Raw genomic sequence first — 22,398 nt, forward strand, 5'->3', positions numbered from 1 at the left:
ATGAAAAAAAAATGCAAATCAAAATGTTTAAAAAAGAGCAACAAATATTTTTCGAATTTTATAACAATGCAATTCGAAATTTAAAATAAAAAGAACGACAAATCTTTTTCGAAGGTTACTATACTAAAATTGTGGAGTTCTAAGCTTGTTTGTCATTGCGTCTGCTATGCTTGCATCGCACGCGCATTCATACGCATAGGTCTAATTATTCGAATTAGAAACGGTTATTGGGATTCCGGTCGATGAACTTAACATTTTCTCGATACTAAGTACTTCTTAGTATTTCTATTATCACGTAATTTGGATCAGTATTCTCTCGAAACTTTCAAAAAGACCGGGTAAGATATTTTTCATTTATTATCTTACTTACCTACTAATGTTATTAAGGTGAAGTGAACTCGCTAATCTCTGAATCTACCGGTTTGATTTGCAAAATAGTTTTTGATTAGTCCATTTATTCAGGAAGGTGTTAAAGCACTATACGGTTAATAAAAGCGGAACATCAATGAAAAATGTTGCAAAATGCGTACGAAGTCACGGGCAAAGCTAGTACAAAATAAAATATTATGTTACTGATGTAATAAAATATCGAATGTCTCGCCGAGAACTTGAGATTTGCGAGAAATACGTATTAGAGCAGCGATTTTTAGATGAGTTTGTAAGAAGTCAACGTGTGGTATTCAAATTTCTGAGAATGCTATTTGATGCCTACACAAGCTATGAAGAAAATTCAATCTTGCAAAATATATCAAGAGTAGCTATTGGCAACATGCAGAATATTTTATTTCTTATATATCAACTCCGATTTCTTTTGTAGTCACTATCAAATCACCGTAATATTAACTGTTCCATTCTGAAGGACATAAATGGAGGAATTTTCCACTGATGTTTTCAAATGAAAAGGTTCTTCTTCTTCAAGTTCGTTATCTCTCATTTCTTAGTAAATATGCACAAAATACCGTCAACAGTTTGTATCTTTATCTTTAATTTTGAAGATATTTGTTTGTTACACTGCTTCTTAGATCTCTCCCGCACTACACTTAATTTGTACTGGAGGAATCTTTTTTCAAGTTCGTTATCTCTCATATCGACAAAATATGGTCAACAGTTTCTGTATGACTTTGATTTTGAAGATATTTGTTAGGTACACTTCTTCTTCATAGATCATCTTAGCTCTCCCACACTGCACTTGATATGCACTGGTGTGGATAATAAACTGTTTTACGTCAGCATTTACTTGCTGTTGTCAGTTTTGACGAGCTCGTACATTATTCAATCGTACAATTTTACGATTCTGCTTCACAATGCGCCAAGAGATAGTGAACCGTCGTAAAGTATGATGCTACCTTTATAGTTTGAGAATAGGTGAATCCTGAGTGGTTTAAACTATACGGTTTTATAGTCCAACGTTTAATGTTTATTAATCCGGTCTACTCCCCTATAAAATTTCGATAGACTTCTCTCTTTTCTCTCTGTCTTTGACCAGGATGCTAGTGAGAGCAAAAGAGACGATTCAACGTCAGTTGCAGACCAAGAGCTAAGCTAAGTTAGTCCAACTAAGCTCGCATACTTAGCTGACGCAGTTTTCTATACATATTTTGTGTGTAGACTGCAAACTGCTTAGCTCTTGCTCTGCAAGTTCTGAAGCCGGCCTTTACTTATCATCCTTTGTCCAGCAGTGGACGTCTTTAGGCTGAAACGAACGAACGAATGAACTTATCATCAGGGCCTCTTTGCATATTGTGTTGTCATTTGAATTAACATCCTTATCATCTTATGCCAAACTTACTCTGACTTTCCAATGTACCAAAACAAACACTTCATCTGATATTGCTCTCACGGGCGTCATTTTGTAGTTTTTGCTGTCAACATCGATCAATCTGATAAAACATAGAGGAAAATATTTAAATCTGCAAAAATGCCATTGAATTATATTCGCAAACATTATTTTTAGCCATATCGTGTTGATGAAGAGGACACTATTTGCGAAGTTTGTTATTGCCAATCTCGGCATATCTGTGGTCATATAGAACTACAGACGGTTCCAAAATACAAGTATGTGAAACATTGTTATTATTATAACTTGAAGAAAGTAATGGGATTTTTAGGCTGAGTTGTACCTCCTAACTCTAACCATAACTATAACAATAACTGGTGTTTTTTTGAGTTTGACAGATTTTTGACGTTTAAGTTAATGTAAAATCCAACCTTATTATTCTGCCACAAGTTGGACAAATTAATTAAGCTTTTCAATCAAGGAAGAATTGCAATGTTTTCCTCGACAATTATTTGTGTTTTACTGACTTACGGCTAATGTTGACGTCATTGTAAATGACATAATTATGCGTACACTTGTCCAAAAATAGCGGAATATGAATTTAATTTTGTCGGTAAAACACCGAAGTTGATGATAAACGGAGCAAATCCATCAGCCATGATAGAATTATAATCGCTAACTGCAAATACCAATTAGAATTTTATGCATTTACTTCATGAATAAATCATTGAGTATGTCAGTTTACGTATTGTACAGTTAACAGCACATCGGACAGTAAAATTTTATTGCAAATCCGCATTTATTACAACTACATAAAATGCTACGGTATTTATTAGCTTGATGTGAAGTCTATATTGGATATTTCGTAGATTATATTGGATATCAGTAATGTCAACTTCTAAGCGCTATACTCAAATGTAGCAGATAAATATAGATTGGATGGCAGTCAAATCAAGAATTTAGATAAAAAAAATTTGAAGGCCGACTGTGCAAATATTTCTAAAATTTACATGACGTGTGGTTATTAAGAAGATAAATTAAAAACTAATCGTAATGAATAAAAGCTACTACAATCAAAAGTTAAAGAATAAAATGTTCCTATTGAACACTTGATAATAATACAACTTCTTATTGGAAAGAATGAAATTGTAAATGAAAAAATCTTTCAAAATTACAATCGACTCGAGTTGTCACCTTCTGCTAAATTTATTCCAAGTAGAAATGACCCTGACGTTGAATTCCTGTTCTTAACCATTCAACAATGTGTGTGAGAATATTGCAACGAGAAATATTATAGGTAAGTAAGTGTAAATCACAATACTCTCGTTACGTAAGCTAACTGCGCCGCGTTACAAATTAGTCGGAAGGGCAATCTGAATCTAATGTTTACAGAAGTATTTTTCGATACTAACGTAAAATATAACAATTCCACTGACCTGCGCATTAGTGCGACAAAATTTACTGAATACAATAGGTGCTTACATACGTGTTTGCATTTAAATTAAACAATACCGTTGTCTTGATGAGGTGACATATTGTTTTGTCATTGAGTAGGAAATTGACGATTTCTTGAAAAAATATTTTCTGAAAGATCACGTTTTACATAGAGATGCGAAAAACGTAATCATTGATAAGAACTATTCTCAAGCAGATAGCGCGATCACCTTAAATCTTTTATCGTCAAATCTTGAATGATTGTTCAAATATACCGATACTGTAAAATGTAAACAACAATCCGATGTGAACGTATCACGACCATATGCGTGAACGTATTACGAACCAGTTTTTGACGTAAATAAAGTGCAGTAAAACGGAATCAATTGCTTGTTGTTGGCATCGACAAGGTTTTTAATTTCTTCACAGCTAGTTACTTCGTAATTGAGGGAATAAAGTGCTAGAAAATATTAACATCAAATGTCACATGCTTATTCGGATTTATCCGTATGTTATCTCATGCAATAAATTATCAAATCAACACATTGTTATACAACAAATTAAAAATTTAAGAAAATTATCACTTACTCTCTGATGCTGGGACAATTCGCAGTTGATATTTGACATTCGAAGCGTTAACTCCAAATATTTTGACATTCAAAACACATATTAATATACACCACCACATACTGGCACAAAATTTGGGGGCTGTCATCGGACAGCCCACCAAAACGGACGGTCGTCCTTTGGAAACTTTCGATTTTGATGATATCACTACAGAGCACCACTACGGGAGGAAATCCAAAAGCTGTTCTGGGTTTATCACATCCGAAGCACTGTTATTGTGTTATTGTATGAGCACGTCACTGTGAAAAATCCTCTGGAAGACAATATTTTGATGATAGGTTGTTCGCGATCAGCGTTTTGAGGTTATTTTTACGTGCCACTGGTGCGAGCGCGACGGAGAAATGTCGTACGAGCCAGGCGAGGCAGGTGCGAGACGGCTGCGAGCCGCGCGCCGCCGCTAGATGGCGTTAAGCGTGCACGCGTGACGTATGTTAGTTTCGGGCTTCGGCGACCGAACCGTGGCGCTGCGACGCTGATTCTAGCTAGAGATTTTTCCAACGCATCGCATGGACTACGTAATGTTAGGGGACACTCACATGCCAATTCGTGTCATACAGATTGTGCGGCAGTTAAAGTAATAGCTGCACCGTTATTTTTGTTACGCAGGCAATAAATATGCTCGTAATATTGTCTGTTGACTCGTGTTACATAGGAACGTTTTAATTTACGTCAGATATTAAAATTTTATTGACTACCTCCATTTTGTGATTTCACAGAAAGAAGGCATCGTAAATCTTTATGAGCTTTGATATATTCTAAAAATAAGGGCGTATCTTAATTCCCTATTTATATTGAAACACTAATAATATTTTATTCTCGTCACAGTCCCTTCTCTCACCTACTGACGGATCAAACTGCTCGCCCTCTCAATTAATTCCTGGCTTCGTATCTTGCAAAAATAATTCCAATCAATATTCGGTTAATAATAAATAATTTATTCCTTGTGATCTCACCCTTACATCAGAATTGGAATGCGCGCGCAACTTAACAGCGGCTATCGTGAGAAAACGTCAGGGGGCGTGGCAGTCGTTACGCACCCGCCACGCACCGAGATAAGACACGATAACCGACCAAGTTCGCAAACCCCTTCTCTGAGTCAGCAGCTTCTGGAGCGGGACTCTTCAAACAGAACGGGTTGGGCATGAATAACAGAGCGCCGAATCTGTACCGCCATTGAGCCTACGCAATGTCAAGTTTATTTGAATTTGAGATTAAAAATAGGTCACGCTGTAAAGGTATTATTCAGTAAAGGTATTATTGTATGTTAACAAATTATAATTAAGTCCTTAAATGTCTATTGAAGTTATTTTCTATTGATGGTTCACCTACCTACTTTTTCTAATCTCAATCATAGCCGTCTGTCGTCTTATCTGAAAAATAATCTCAACTTCAATTTACGAATATTTTATCTGGAATTAACTGTGATTTAATTTCTTAATACCACTATAAATAAATCTGTTATCGGTCCTTGATAACAATTCATTATCATTCATTATTATTTTATTATTCAATGTCTAGGGTTGATAGTTGGCGAAACAATTTTTTTTCATTCGAATGAAATCTTGCAGATTCTAAAGAAGAAAATAATCCATGAAAATAATCTTCCACCAGTAAAATAAACTAACTCAACTGTAACTTATGACATGAGGCCTAAAATATTTTATACATATTATATCCCAAAAATCATAATCTATAGGCACAAGTATATTATTTGTCATTACAGGGTTTCCAAATGCTGGTAACGGTGTATCATTCCTAATCGATAATACCAGATTCACCATTTAATATGAATATGTATAAGAAAGATGAATAAAAATGAAAATATAGAATGACAATAATTGAACTAAGAGGCAGCCCTGCAGATACTTTGATAAAAATTAAATAAGTTTCATTTGACAAAGTTGGAAACCCTAAAAATAATCTACATACCTACAAATAAAACAATTAGGTAGTTATGTTCGGAAATTGATTGGGAATCGGATTTTCCAACAACGGTTATTACAATGTAACATTTTTCCTTATCAATCATCGATTTGAACTTCATTAATTACCTATAACAGTTATGGTTGACCTTTAAGGAAAATATAGATTGAAAAACTAAAGTAGGTCAGAGTAGTAAATAATATTATCAATTATTTAATGTTATCATAAATATGTTTGCAATCTTGCGATATTTTTTGGCCGAAAGATAACGCAAAGATTTCCCTTAAAAATAGGTAGGTAAGTTCATATCTATCTGGATAGATAATATATATCTAGATAATACCTCCAAATGTCAGTGTGACGTGCTAATTTTGAAACATCCTGTATGCAGTTCGTTCTGGTCGCACTATTATAGATAAACTCTACAGAAATGGGACCACGAAAATGTTTTGACCCATATGAAAAAGTTTAGATAAATAAGAATGTTGGATAGTATCTACTCTTGTCTGTAGTAATAATATTGAGGACAATAAAACATTTTATCGCCTGGATAGAACAAAAGTACCAAGACCTATAAGTATCGTCAAAGCCATTATAATAAAGTTACCTACGTATCGACGCAGAAATAAAAAAAATTGAACAAATTGTATTTACCGTATGTCATACCTTTATATACCCAATTTCCTTTTTTTCCAATGAAATAAGGTTATAACATTGTTATTCATAAATGCTTTAAGAATAATAACGTTAAAATAAGTTTTTGACTTGGACTTAAACATAAATAAACACGCCAAATAAGTAATCCCATTTTCAGGGACATAGCCAAGAGCATTAGTTATTGACATCCTTATTTCGATAACTTTAAGAAAATACTTTATATTTCCATTTGTTGACAATAGTAAGTTCTTGAAATATATCAATACGTACTTACGGTAAACTTAAAGAATGCTGCCCAAAAAATTAACAAGGATCTATGATGGATCATTGGACATGATACGTGAAATAATCAGATATTTTCTTGCACAATAATGTACCCAGTTTAACTGCTTTTGTTTTACAATTCGTATTGTTGTAGTATTTGCATTAAATCAACAGTTAATCCACCCCAAAGCCGACGATTCATCTAGTAAATACATTGTCCAATATCAGTTAATCTAGCCATGATTTAATATCACGTGTTTAATAATTCACTGGATCGTACATAATTCGCTTTGATTGGTAGACAAGTACAAAGTTTAAACTCACAGATCATGCTTATTTAAAATGTATAATGGGATAAACAATTACAAACATACATGTCAAAATGACTACTTATCAGCTTAAAACTTGTTTATTTTCACGCATTTAGATTCAAAGATTTTTGTCGATGATTCGCTTTGATTAGATTGATACTCATACGATATCATCATGTTGTGTATAGGCACAGAATAAGTAATAGAACAGGTACAGAAGGATTACTCCGCAAGACGATTTAAATAAATGCGAGTCTTGCTACGACGCGATACAGTGGAATTCAGCTCGCACAGCACTACGTACCTACAATTTTATTCACCTACAAGTTTTGTCTCTTTCTATCGCGTGCCTCTGAACTCTTCTTACGCTGTTAGGGTTGCTGTCTAGTGAAAAAATAATTAATCTACTTATTTGTAATGAGGTACGTATGTAGGTAAGTACGCATTCATTATCGAAAACCTTGGGAGAGGCCTTTGTCCAACAGTGGACGTCATTTGGCTGAAACGAACGAACGCATTCTGAGCAGTAGTCATGGTAGGTTAGGTTCCTATACTATCCTAAGAATTATTGATTACCTACATGGCCAACATACCTTTCAGCATCTTTGATAAACGAAAAAAAAAGATAAATCCGGTACATTTCTTTTCGAATTTAAACACCCGAACGCCGCACAATATTTCTTTCTCTTTATGTCCATTTTTAAATAATACTTCGATCATAGAATTAGGTACTACAACGCACGCCAGCGTCCTGACGGGCGCGCGCGTGACACTCGACTGATATAATACCCGCCGGCGGGGCGCTTCGCTGTAGGTAATTATCGGATGTACCGCGCGGAGTGAGCCAGGCCTGGTATAGGTCATAGGTTAATCGCTGGTCTAATGAAGTACCTTGAGTACGTGCCAAGAATTAGCGGACAAATGACAGAAGATTGCTGTAGTCATGATCTCCTCGAACACAAAGGCCACAATGAGGAGAAATTAGAACAGTTTCAAACTCTTTTTACTGAATTACCTATTAATTAAGAGAAACTGTTTCATTTGATTGCAATGGTAATGTTGTCTGATATACTGTCAGTACCTAAATCAATATAGTTATCAACAGTTAATTAATGTTTGCTATAAATAGCATTTTCTCTAACTTTGGAACATCCCATCCATTTGTCTACTCCCACACAAAATTGGTAACTTAGACACAATAAATGAGTTTTGGCATACCAATTTGCAATCTTATATCTATCAAGACTATTCAGGTACTCATAGGATCAGTAGCACCATCTTACTTTAGCTTTGACAAACGACAAAAGTCTGTCAAACTCCATACAAAAAAACACCGTTTAAAACGCCGGTATACTTGGCCGCCATGCACGCTTTAATACTTTTAAAACTAGAAAATTCAGAAAAAGCTAGCCTCCAAGCACAGGTACTGGCTAGATCTGCTTTAAACTCAATAGTTTGCCCCAACAGAACTTTTCCAGCGCTGCTGAGCCCACAAAAGCTGCTACAATTACTCCAGCGCAGGATAATAATTGCCGAAGCCGGGACAAAAGAGTCGTAAACCTGCATCGGATACTATTGGGATACTTATAGTGTGTTTTGGCATTTCAAAGCGTCATGAAGAATCCGAACATGCCTGCCCGCACCTATCCTTCTTCTCGAAGATTGCACGTGTACGAGCTTTTAAAACGCCTTTATACATATACTTGGTCGCCATGCACGCTTAAATAACTATTAAAAACTAGCGTATATGTACAGTCGCGGAATGAAAAGGTTCGTCACCTTAGTGTCGGTTTTCGCTTGCAGTAGGTACTGTAAGAGTCAAACCTGCCAACATAACCGTGCAAGAAACAGTACTGCTAACATTTAAATAAATATGACGTTTGCTAACGAATAAGGTTTTGCTTGTTTATTTTTCTATCCCATCAGTGCAATGTTACAAAATGTAGTTTTTTTTATTTAATAAATAATGGCAGGTTGAACCAACAAGAAGGTTTTAGTTTATCAATCATAATAATCTTCTTGACAAGTTAAATCGTCAAACAACTTTGATCTGAATAATTTTGAACTTTACTGACGAACAGTTAAAGATTATTTTCTCTAACTCGAGATTATTCTGTAACATAGTTTCAAAAGGTAACATGTGCTCGCGATTCGTTGAAGGAATCAATTTGAAAACTGACGAAGCTTTTCATTCCGTGACTGTACTACATGCTCAAAAAACGCCATCCAGAAAAAGCTAGCCTCCAAGCACAGGTACTGGCTAGATCTGCTTTAAACTCAATAGTTTGCCCTAACAGAACTTTTCCAGCGCTGCTGAGCCCACAAAAGCTGCTGCAATTACTCCACCGCAGGATAATAATTGCCGAAGCCGGGACAAAAGAGTCGTAAACCTGAATCCGATGCTGACCGTGCTCTGACTGCCGTTCGGCGTAATTTAGCCCTTTGTAGCTTACAATGTAACAAAAGAGGTAGTCTGCTCTTACGTAGAACTCATTTCTATTCTCTTCAATTTGAAACAGTCATTAATTTGTTTTTAATTTTCGGAAGTCAATGACATTGTGTGGGTGTAAGAGGCGGTTTTGCAAAACTTAAGACGTTTGAATTACAACCTATTCAGAAATAGATATTACCTTATTATTTTATTGGATATGAAATACAAATTATTATGTCTTCGACGATTGTGTATGGACCTTTTACACAATATTTAGCTTCTACAGTGAAAGCTGTATGTAGGTTGCTGTAAGTTGGATTGGACGATTGGACCAATTCGCAATTGGTCCAATCGTGAAAAATTCACAAATTCGCGATTAGTCCAATTCACGATTGGTCCAATTCGCTATTGGTCCAATTCGCGATTGGTCCAATTCGCTATTGGTCCAATTCGTAATTGGACTAATCGCGAATTTGTGAATTTTTCACCACCAATCGCGCCTAAACGGCTTTATGCTTAACTTATGCATAGGTATTTCAGTAATAATTGGTCTAACTAAACACACACACATACATCAGTCTTAATTAAGTGCATCCAATCAAGTAATCATGTAAGTAACGTCTCATATTAAGTATCAAGTAATTAATGCGCCATATTTTATGATACGTTGAACTAATATCTAATGAGAGCTCCTGGCTTGTATTTAATTAAAACGTTCAATCACATGTAACTGTAACACAAGAGTACACTAACGCCCACAGACAGTAACCACATGAATTATTATGCTAGACAGAAATAGATTTGCCGTAAATTTTCCCAGACTTACTGAAGACTTACTTTCTTCGTTCAAAGTTTACCTAAATAAACAAACCTTTTTGCTTTGCCTTATATTTAGATCGATCAGAAATAATGGCATTCTCTTGTACTTAATTAACGATCTAAAAGCTATAAAAAGTTATCCAAGCGCCTTTTACAACTAACAAGTACATACCTACCTATCTAGACTGTACAGTACAACACGTTCACGGCTCTTTGGTATGTAATGTCGCGGTAAAGTTAAGTATATTTTGTTTAAATAAGATGTCATACTTATCAATTCTTTAGCCCAAACGAAGCAGAAGCAGACTATGACTTGTACTATGACGATGACGAATAAATAACAGATAGGTAAACATATTCAATAGATGATACGTACAGACAGTGGCACGACAAGCTAAACACTCTTCTTGACTCTTCTGTAGTTATAATAGAAGCGACTTTGTTTGACGTGCTGTCGTCTATACAAACGTATAAACGCTCATGCTCCCACCACACTAATATTTGCCCCCAGCAGGATTCGTACCCGCAACCGCATCTGGCATTGTATCCACGCTAACCACCAAGCCAGGCCGTCATAATAGATATTATTAATCGGTCATGTCAACGTCATACGAAGTTTAAGCGGATTCAAACGTGACACAAGGGTTGGAAGGGCCACAAACTTGTAGTAAGTGGGCTCACAATGTATTAGCGACCCCTAGCCTTCCTGCAGCATGTTTCTTGGACAGCTTTTAGAGTAGTTGCGGTTCTCTTGTCATAGTGACAAGATGTTAATGAATTAAGTTCGCCGGAGTTTGGAATGGACACTTAAAGAACGTCAGGACGTCAAATAATTTCATAAGTATCTCATGCTCTTTTCACCATCAATCCCTAATTTTTAAGTGGTATGGTAACACATAACAGGAACTTTGTTTTCATATGGGTCACTTAAAAATTAGAGATTAATGGTGAAAACGGACATCAGTTTACTATTTTTTACATGTATAGATTAATCCTAGCCTGAAAACATGGGTTAGTAGTAGTTTTGCACGAAATTCGTTCGCACGAATATGCGAAACGTCCCCTTTCAATAATAATATTTTTTTAGTAGGCGTTTCGCCCGGATGTATTAAAATCCCATGCGAATCGACTCCTTCGGGAACTAAAAAAAAATATATTATTCGCACATTCGTGCGAACTAATTTCGTGCGAAACTACTCTAACCCGAAAACGGGTATTCCATTGATCGTATATATTAAATGTTGTAGTTTTTCTTGACCCTCGTAAATATCTCCCATTGTATTTATTATATCGTCACTTATTAGGTGGATTCATTCATCTGAGGCTAAGTCAATACTTAGTGGTCAAAATTCTTGAAAACTAACTACTTACTTATTTGTTAGACCTAACCTTTACCTGTATCCATCTTCTGTACCACATTTAAAGCAAACTCGATTCTGGCATTTATACATCGGATCTCTTCAATCCAGTGCCGTATTATCCATAAGGCACTTTAGGCCAGTGCCTAGGGGCCCACTATGGCCAGGGGCCCACTATGACCAGGGGCCCAGCACTCCCGATTAAAAAATTAAAAAAAAAATGTTAAAGATTATTTTTATGCAACAAAACTCAAACCACCTCAAAACTTCGCCTTATTTTGGTTTACACATTCAATCGTCATATTTCGATATTGTGGAACCTGATTCATTCCACTATACTCTAGGCACTTCAACATCACAGAGTGCCTCAGTACCTTTGAGCGCTGCTGGCCGATTACTCACGGGACCGCGAAGTCCTGTATGTTAACAGAGACGGCCAGCTCAAACGGCGCGGCGTAGCCCGCGGGGTTCCGCAGGGTTCGGTGCGCGGTCCACTCTTGTGTAACCTAGGCTTCAACTGGCTCCTTCGGGGCGTCCTACTCGCGGGCATGAGTGTCATATGCTATGCGGATGACACTCTGGTCACTGCCCGGGGAAGACATTTGGGGCCGCGGCACGGCTGGCGTCGGCGGGCGGCACATTAGTCGCTCGCAGAATACGATGCCTCGGCCTGAAAGTCGCGCTGGAGAAAATTGAGGCCCTCTTCTTTCCGGGGCCTCGCCAGCGCTCCCCTCCCGACGCGTTGAGGACGTTAGGATTGACGTCAAAGGCCATATGAAATATCTGGGCCTCACGCTTGACGGGAGGTGGCATTTTAGCCCGCACTTCAACGGGCTAGCGCCACGCTTTCTCAAGGCAGCCGGCGCACTGAGATGGCTTCTCCCGAATTTGGGAGGGCCACAAACGAGGTGTCGTCGACTTTATGCCGGCGTTCTGAGGAGCATGGCGCTGTATGGCGCTTCAATCTGCGAGAGAGCACTCAATAAGAGAGAAAATGCTGCCCTTCTGCGCAGGCCCCAGCGGGCCATAGCGCAGAGGGTCGCAAGGACCTACCGCACGGTAGGGCACGCTGCGGCGTGCGTTCTCGCTGGTACTCCTCCTTGGGAGCTAGAAACTGGGGTCTTGTCTGTCATCTATCACTGGATGGCAGACCAGAAGGCGCGTGGAAGGCGCCCGGCCCCGGAGCGGTGCGGCGCCGTTATAAAGACATGACTCGCGCGCATTTTGGCCGCCGCACTCTGGACGCCATTGGTCCTGTTCTGGACAAATGTTTGGAACGACCGCACGGGTTCCTCACGTTCCGTCTGGCACAGGTGCTGACCGGGCATGGCTGCTTCGGTTCGTACCTGCATAGAACCGGGTGAGAGAAATCTCCGTGTACCACAAATGCGCGGCGCGGCGGATGACACGGTGCAGCACACCCTCGCGGGCTGCACAGGCTGCCAGGCTGGGAGGAGCAGCGTGTCCTCACTGCGGTCGTGGGCCGGGATCTTTCGCTTCCGAGCCTGGTCAACGCCATGCTGGGAAACGAAGGATGCTGGAAGGCGGTCGCCTCCTTTTGCGAAGAGGTCATCCTTCAGAAGGATGCTCTCGCCTCATCGCTCCGCAGGCGGAGAAGGGGGCGGGAGAAGGCGGTTGTACGATCGTTCTACTCTGCCCCCAGGTGGCGGCCAGCAGGCCGGGGGTGCGGGGGTACCCTTGTCACCGTCGTCTGACGGGAACGGCTTGGCGTTTCGGGCATTCCCGTCGGACCCCCACAAGGGGGGTGTGTAGGGTCCGCCGTGTAGGCGAGCTGTCGCTGCAGCGTGGTGTCGCGGAAGTCTAAGGCTACGGCCGGATACTCACGACACCCCCACTCGGGCTACGACGGAACGCCGCGGATGTTTTAGTGGGTATACCCCGTCCTTTTCACTTTTTAGGGCGCCGGGAGTCCCACACACTACCCTGTCCCCCGGCAGTGGTGAAAGTGCGCAAAGCATTTCCTCCGCGACAAAAAAGGGGGGCCCGAAACGAGCTGTGCCTAGGGGCCCCGAGATGGTTAATCCGGCCCTGCTTCAATCAGATGCACATAATAACGTATGTACCTACTCAGATCCGAAACTGGAGAAGACAGACATCTAAATGCACGAACTGTTGGATGCAAATCTAGCGAATACGTGTTGGTCTCAGTTGTGCTTGCAAAATGGGAAACAGATGGCCGAACGTATTTGTCAAGTGTTGAAATAAAATAAAATAGCGAAGTGCGACAGTGAATAACAAACGATACATGGAGACGAGTTGGTAAAAACTTAGGCTGAGTTGCACCACCTAACTTTGACGATAACCGGTGTTTTTTGTATGGAGTTTGACAGATTTTTGACGTTTGTCAAAGTTAAAATAAGATGGTGCAACCCAGCCTTAAAAAGTGTTCTTAGATCACTGTCGCGAACTCGATAAGTATGATTAGTGTTTTTTCTTGATAATGGAAACATAACCTTTCTTTTATCATTCTTTTTACACTCCTAATGGTTTTCAACTCCCTCCATTGTGCCAGAGTTACTGAAATCAAGATAGGTAAATAAAATATAGGTACATTTTATAAATGCGAAATAAACATCAATTTTTTTCATGTTTTTGTTCACAACTGTTGAAATTGCTTAGCATTGATATACATACTTAGGCTAAGTTGCACCACCTAACTTAAACCGTGACTATAACGATAACCGGTGTTTTTTGTATGGAGTTTGACAGGTTTTTGACGTTTGCTATAGTTAAATAAAGATGGATTATAATTATATCCCAGAAGCTATTCTGGGATACATCTGAATCACGTAAATCTAGTTACATGGAGATATGCGGATGGAAAAGTACCGAAATGGTTGTGCTGTACCCTGGGGAAGAGCTAAAAATATATTTTCAAGGACGTTCTAACGTTGACCACAGATTAAGGATAAGCACTGTCTTATGCGACTTACAGTCGTTATATTGGAGTTTGGAGCCATATCCACACACTCCTTATTCAGTTATTGGTAATTTACCTGATCAAAACGTATCTTTTCATAGCAAAAACATTAAAAAAGGCTTAACAGAATAAGCCTCCTGAATAAACAGCGACAAGTTCGCTGCAGTCTGAATTACTTTAAATGCTAGAAAATGCAGTCCTTGATTCCCCAGATTTATTATCGCCTGTCTGCTGGAAACCGCTGAAGTCACTGCCATAAATGTTTATGTTCTATCGCCAGCATATCAAACTACACATTTTTAAATTCGTAACTAGTTAAACTACATATTGATGCTTCAGTATTCAGCTTCAAAACAAATCCCCTGTGGTTGAAGGATACCGGGTGTAGCTCCACTTTCGGCCTGATCATCACTTTTACAGGTGAGATGCAGGCCAAGAATTTCCACTTTTGTGTTTATAAAAATAGTCATCTGATGAAACCTTACTGCTTTCCGATCACTGACACGTTCTTGACGATTATAAAGTGAAGTGAGGTTTAAGGCAAAGACATGCAAAAAAAGATATGCGTCTTCATTAATGTATTTTACCAGCTATTTATTTTTATGACATCCGCGGCGCGTCTTTCCGTTCTATACATGGCCAGAACCACAGCTCCCATGCTCTGTGGCCAGAACGCACCCATAGGAAACTGCTCGTGTATATTTTGTAGTGCCCGTTTGTAAATCTGTGACTCCAAACTATACACGAATTTTGCGTATCTACTGATCGTGTATAGTTTGGAAGAGCTTAGTAAAAAAAGTCATATCCAAACTATAGGTACTCGATTAGTTTCTACTACACCACTTACACTTGACTAGAGTGTGTTTAGTTGATATTGATTTAGTAAAATATGGAATTATATTTGAAATTACATTTATTCGATATTATTACATAAAATATTATTATTTTACTGAATCTATAATAAATCTAGATTTTTAACACTATTGTAAGTGGTTTTTGAATTTAAATTGATTAGGTAGATTTCAAATTAAATAACAATTTATTAGTGTAATCATAAATTCATTTAAAATGAGAGAGAGTGAGAGAAGAAAGTTCAACGTGCATTATTAATACATTATGCGAGACTTTAAATGCTAGGTTTGTATTATCGGCCGTTTGGTGTAGTGGTTCGAAACGGACTACTATTCCGGAGGGAGCGGGTTCGATTCCCGCACAGTACAAACATTTGTGTGCATGAACATATTTGTTTGTATTGGACTGGGTGTTTTCTATGTATAGTAAGTATGTATTTACAAAAAAAAGTATTTAAGTATGTATGTTTAATACTTACTATTATGTACAAGCTTTGCTTAGTTTGGGACTAGAAGCGCAGTGTAAAATGTCTAAGGATATTTATTTATTATTTATTTTATTTATTAACTTTTATCTCAAGAACAAAATCATTTTGACATAATAATATTTCCATACCTACATAATTCTTAATTTAAGAGTTATTCGAGAATTGGTGAAAATTAAATATCAGCCCCAAAACAAATATCTTTTCTATGGCAGAATACGTGTCGAAAGATGATTCAATGTTTAAAGTAGACACGCAGATATGAATTAATATATACTCGTAATAGAAAGAGAGGTCAATAAGACAAAATGACTAGCATGCAACTACTCGCGTATAAATTGTAATCACGCACTTATTACAATACATACTTACATGATTAGTCCGTATGCGTACTGGCGATGTATATTTTGGAGTAAGATAATTGACCTAAGTCACTACAAAGTATACGCGAGCAGTACGCAGCATATGCGTACTGGTGTTGTATAGTTTGGAGGAGCTTAGTAAAAAAAGTCATCTCCAAACTATACTCGATTAGTTTCACACCCTTGCGTTCTGGCTATGTATAGAACGGAAAGACGCATCCGCGGCACCCGATTTTGCCCGACTGAATGCGAGGCGGGCAATTAACCTGACTTTTCTATTGCCATTCTAGAGCGGATACAAACCTATCTACAGCTTTAAAAACATCTTAGGTTTCAGGTGCATTTGAATGTACTAAGAATGTAACATCGTAAGCCTTTTGTTGTAGAAATAGTCGATGCGGAAAAAACCTTTGTTCCGTAGTGAGGGAATCAGCTTAATTTAAAGAACTGCTCCGAGAGGCTGATTTCCCCCGGGCTCACCAACCTGCCGGTTTGTTATCGGCTTGTAGCTATTGAAAGCGCTCTAAGCTTATTATACTTACAGTTATTGAGAAGAATAAATACTATTCTGACGGAAATGATGCCTTATAAGTTTATGAAACTGTCGTAAGAATTCCAAAATACTTAAACCATTTGCACACTACGACTTTTCAGGCACCATCGACGTATGTGTAATGCAAATGGAACGCGCTGTTATCGCAATCAATGTAACTATGCAGCAAAGCAATAAAGACGTAGTGTGCATGAACCCTTAAGAGCGTTGTCACATTTTTCATGCAGAAATCGAGAATTTGGCAGATTTCGAAATGATTTTAGTCATATAATTTATTGTTATAGCTTCTTTTGACTTATATCATCGTAATTATCATACGTTTTTACGGAATGTCTATTGACAAAATCTCGTTCAAATTGGATTTTTGCCTACGAAAACAGCGAATTTCGAAAGCCCGATTTCCAGGTAACTCGCGAAGGCACAACTTTGAACTAATATTACAACAAATTTATTTCTAAGTAAGAAGATAGAATGTATTCATTAGAATAAGCATACCCTGAAGAAGAAAGTGTATTGAGAAAATTTTGATGTTTAATTCATTAAAATGCATTTTTATCATGTCTAAGATAGTCAAAATTCGAGAAAATTACTGCAAGAAAACAGGTCACATCTCATAATCTAAAAGTCATTTGGCAACATAAACTACTTTATACTTAAGAAGAAACATAGTACTATTATTGTGTGAAAAATAAAAAATATCTATCTTCAATCTTCAAATGAAAAATTAATTTGAAAATACTATAAAATCGGGTGCATCAAATGGCATAAATCAGTCGTGCTTTGGCACTCGTAGACGCCGGGTCTATGTCAGTTGACTGCCCACTGACGTTTATGCGTCACGCGTGATTTTTTCGTAAATTGTAGTATGATTGAGTACTTTTGATCCGCAAGTATTTTTAATTTATTTGTTTAGGTAAATCGGACTTGTAATTTCTTTCTTTTCAAACTTTTTATTATTTTACTTACAGAATATGGGTAGAATAGACAAAAGATATTATTATGGTATCTGTTTGGTCAGGAATAAATAAATGACTAATAAAAATTTTAACAGGGTGTCAAAACATTAGTCTATGCTATTGTGTTTCTACCAACATAAAATATACTCTTCCTTACTAATAAAAGTTGAATAGCGTCTGTATGGTCACACAACGCTTCGTCATGTTTTTCCGAAAGTTCAATTACTGACGACTGAATGAAAGAAATTGGTGCGTAACTATTCATCTGATATTAAACGTTTAGTAATAAAGGGGTAGGTCAGGTAAATGGCAAATCCACCAGCGGTCGCTCGATGAAACTTAGACAAATATAGTTTTATAAAACGTCAACTAAGTTGGTTAGGTATTTGTATTGTAGATACTTATACAAATGAACGTATAAAATGAGTTTATTTTTAAAAGTATATGTACAGGGTGGAAACGATAAGTGATTTCACTTGATTTTTAATTATACAAGATATCGACAAACTGTTTACTGTTCCTGTAAGTGCTTCATGAGCTCTTTAAAACAATAACAATAAATAGGTCAAAGAATAAACTGGATCTATGCGAAAATTCAATGTTTCCGAATTTCATACTAAATGTATGCCGCCAGCCATACCTACCATATTAGAAGTGTTAATTTTTTAAATTTAAATTTTTAATTGAGTAATATATAATAATCAAACAACAAACTCGTAAATTGCATTCTTATTTAAATTATTTACGGAAACATGATTTTAGGTTTAACTTGCTACAATATCATCAAGAGATACTAATTAATAAATACTAAATAAACAGATAAAGGGGATGGCATTAAGGCACTCAGAATTCTCAGAAACCATTGATTTCGTGTTTGTTTGTAACTGTATTAAATGTATGAAAGCTGGAAATATAGGTTTTTTGAATAGATTCAGTTCGTACTTAAACATATTATTGATGCCATTTGCTAGGTCTCATGAAGCACTTTTTCAGTAAGTAACCATTTGTTCGACATCTTGTATACCTACTATAAGAAATATTCGAGTGAAATCCCTTATCGATTATTTTCGTCATCCTTATTTGTATTAAATTTAATTAAAATACACTAAGGCTGAGATGCACCACCTAACTTTGACCCTAACTGACAATAACCGGTGTTTTATGTTAGACAGATTTTTGACATCCAAAATTTTGATATCAATGTTAAAGTAAGACGGTGCAACACGGCCTAACAAATGTATCGTAGACAGTACTTTTTATTTTCTTCATAAATCTTTCTTTTCTTTGTAAAGCTATCTACAAGCTTTTATTTTCTTTGACATCTGGAGTTGTAAAATCTTGCAACTTAAAATTTACTTACTTCCCGTTTTGAAATTTTGCATGTCTACACAGGCATGCAAAATTTCGTTTCATTTCGCACTAAATAATTTAATTTACACGTGTTTTCATGCGATGGCCAAGTCAATATATTTATGTAAAACGTTAATGATTTCCTGGACTGGACTTGGTATTACATGGATCTCACAACTTTTTACCGTAGAACAACTGAGTAGTGAGACTTGGTTTTTTGACAAGTATTGTTTTTGATGGGTTTGTATTACAGAACGCATGTGTACCTAATGGGATAACTGTTTAAAAACACGATTAGATAAATTTTGCTCTATGGATAAAAATCTTAAAGTTACCTCTGATTTTTTAGCATTATACGACCGTGGTTTATAATAATAAATTCTATAAAATCACAATGATATCAGTATTTACCTCTTTGATTTCCTGACTTGTTTAGATTTACAAAAACTAAATATTTATTTTAACTTTTAGATAATAATGTGAATGGCGCTTACGATGTTTAGTTACGAGCTCTTTGATGGACCCAGATATTATAGATAACGTTTAAAAAATGGCACGCTCGTTTTCATACATTTCATTCTATTTATTTAACCTATCCATATTTATGTGCGGAAACGTCACAAAATCAGAATAAATTTTAATTTTTCCATCCCGCATCATAAAAACTAAAAAGTCAAAAGTAAAATTTAAATAGTAAATATTTTTCATAAACAAGCTTTTGATGCTGTAAAAAGAATAAAATAAAACATAAATTCTTTCAAACCCATCAACTTATTACTTTAATCAATTTAAAGATTAAAAACTTGTCGCGGGATTTACTAGTGTAAAAAATTCATTAATTATTTACATTAATTTTACGTAACTTGATTTTGCTAAAAGTCTGATCTGAGAAAAAATCAAATAGGTAAATTATACATAATTTCTTTATTATTATGTATGATGTACTGTCTTAGGTACGATACAACTACGGATTAAGATCGTTTAGTCGACGCAGCGTTGAAATTGTACAGATAAATGCAGTTTGCGCACTCACTACGCGACGTCAAGCAATAAAAACCTAAAATTCGAACGCCAACTTTTTGCTACAACGCTCTTAAGAATTTTTTACACTAGTAAATCCCGCGACAAGTTTTTAATCTTTAAATTGAGTAAAGTAATAAGTTGATGGGTTTGAAAGAATTTATGTTTTATTTTATTCTTTTTACAGCATCAAAAGCTTGTTTATGAAAAATATTTACTATTTAAATTTTACTTTTGACTTTTTAGTTTTTATGATGCGGGATGGAAAAATTAAAATTTATTCTGATGTTGTGACGTTTCCGCACAAAAATATGGATAGGTTAAATAAATAGAATGAAATGTATGAAAACGAGCGTGCCATTTTTTAAACGTTATCTATAATATCTGTGTCCATCAAAGAGCTCGTAACTAAACATCGTAAGCGCCATTCAAATTATTATCTAAAAGTTAATAATAAATATTTAGTTTTTGTAAATCTAAACAAGTCAGGAAATCAAAGAGGTAAATACTGATATCATTGTGATTTTATAGAATTTATTATTATAAACCACGGTCGTTAAATGCTAAAAAATCAGAGGTAACTTTAAGATTTTTATCCATAGAGCAAAATTTATCTAATCGTGTTTTATACAGTTATCCCATTAGGTTAGGTTAGGTTAGGTTAGGTTAACTATTACAATGTTGCTGCGATGCTCGTAACTCGAAGAGGCGTGTTGATATGTTGCAAATTAAACTGCTCTTTCTTCATAAAATTGCGTATATTCTCAGTTTCAGTTAATTTAAAGCGTTAAGTCGTTACAAGTATTTGAAAGCGAATCGTATTATATAATAATTGACAAAAGACATATTTTAAAATTAGTGGGGTGGCTCAGTGGCGCCACTTCAAATTAGTCTATGATGCTAATAATGCCATGGTTATGACATGCCATGCGTTCTGTAATACAAACCCATCAAAAACAATACTTGTCAAAAAACCAAGTCTCACTACTCAGTTGTTCTACGGTAAAAAGTTGTGAGATCCATGTAATACCAAGTCCAGTCCAGGAAATCATTAACGTTTTACATAAATATATTGACTTGGCCATCGCATGAAAACACGTGTAAATTAAATTATTTAGTGCGAAATGAAACGAAATTTTGCATGCCTGTGTAGACATGCAAAATTTCAGCTCAATGGGAAAACGGGAAGTAAGTAAATTTTAAGTTGCAAGATTTTACAACTCCAGATGTCAAAGAAAATAAAAGCTTGTAGATAGCTTTACAAAGAAAAGAAAGATTTATGAAGAAAATAAAAAGTACTGTCTACGATACATTTGTTAGGCCGTGTTGCACCGTCTTACTTTAACATTGACATCAAAATTTTGGATGTCAAAAATCTGTCTAACATAAAACACCGGTTATTGTCAGTTAGGGTCAAAGTTAGGTGGTGCATCTCAGCCTTAGTGTATTTTAATTAAATATAATACAAATAAGGATGACGAAAATAATCGATAAGTGATCTCACTCGAATATTTCTTATAGTAGGTATACAAGATGTCGAACAAATGGTTACTTACTGAAAAAGTGCTTCATGAGACCTAGCAAACGGCATCAATAATATGTTTAAGAACGAACTGAATCTATTCAAGAAACCTATATTTCCAGCTTTCATACATTTAATACAGTTACAAACAAACACGACATCAATGGTTTCTGAGAATTCTGAGTGCCTTAATGCCGTCCCCTTTATCTGTTTATTTAGTATTTATTAATTAGTATCTCTTGATGATATTGTAGCAAGTTAAACCTAAAATCATGTTTTCTGTAAATAATTTAAATAAGAATGCAATTTACGAGTTTGTTGTTTGATTATTATACAGGGTGTCCCGTAATGTAACGTCAAGCCGGAACTGGGTGTTGAGGCAAGTTGTGCTGGTTATCAGAAAAATATAAAAAAAAATCTATGTGGCATATTTTAAAAATAATAGGCATTTAAAAAAAATCAATAAATTCTACTCCAGGTGACGGTCCTTTTGCTCGTGTTGCCACAAATCTTCACTTTTTTTTAAAAAATTTTTTGTTATGTAACCCTGAATAATGCTTCTCTAAATTGTTATCAAAATTACAAAACCAGCTGCTCCAGCTTGGATGAAAAAAATACATACTTCTCAAAAAAAATTTCAATATAAAAATTTTGCCTAGTTTAAACTGACTGTACTGAAAAAAAAATGTACTACGCGAGTGTGGCAAGTGACGTCATAATTTGGCACATTTAGTAAGGATTCCAAAATGGTATAACA

The 22,398-nt window shown here is 36.4% G+C and overlaps 1 protein-coding gene across 6 annotated transcripts in view; it reads right to left on the minus strand.

Moving 5' to 3' along the window:
* The window catches only part of LOC135088130 (very low-density lipoprotein receptor), a 278,825-nt gene extending 274,581 nt beyond the window's left edge, over positions 1 to 4,244 (minus strand). For 2 of the 6 annotated variants that reach the window (XM_063983037.1, XM_063983023.1), the window contains exon 1: positions 3,800 to 4,229. In XM_063983037.1, coding sequence (XP_063839107.1) covers positions 3,800 to 3,926 — 127 coding nt within the window. In that variant the 5' untranslated portion in view covers positions 3,927 to 4,229. Of the gene's footprint in view, positions 1 to 3,799 lie in introns of all 6 variants that reach the window. The other 4 variants (XM_063983043.1, XM_063983015.1, XM_063983029.1 and 1 more) reach the window with 4 other exon arrangements.
* Positions 4,245 to 22,398: the final 18,154 nt, after the last annotated feature.

The sequence above is a fragment of the Ostrinia nubilalis genome, chromosome 1, assembly GCF_963855985.1.
Source record: "Ostrinia nubilalis chromosome 1, ilOstNubi1.1, whole genome shotgun sequence".
Classification (NCBI taxonomy): Eukaryota; Metazoa; Arthropoda; class Insecta; order Lepidoptera; family Crambidae; genus Ostrinia; species Ostrinia nubilalis.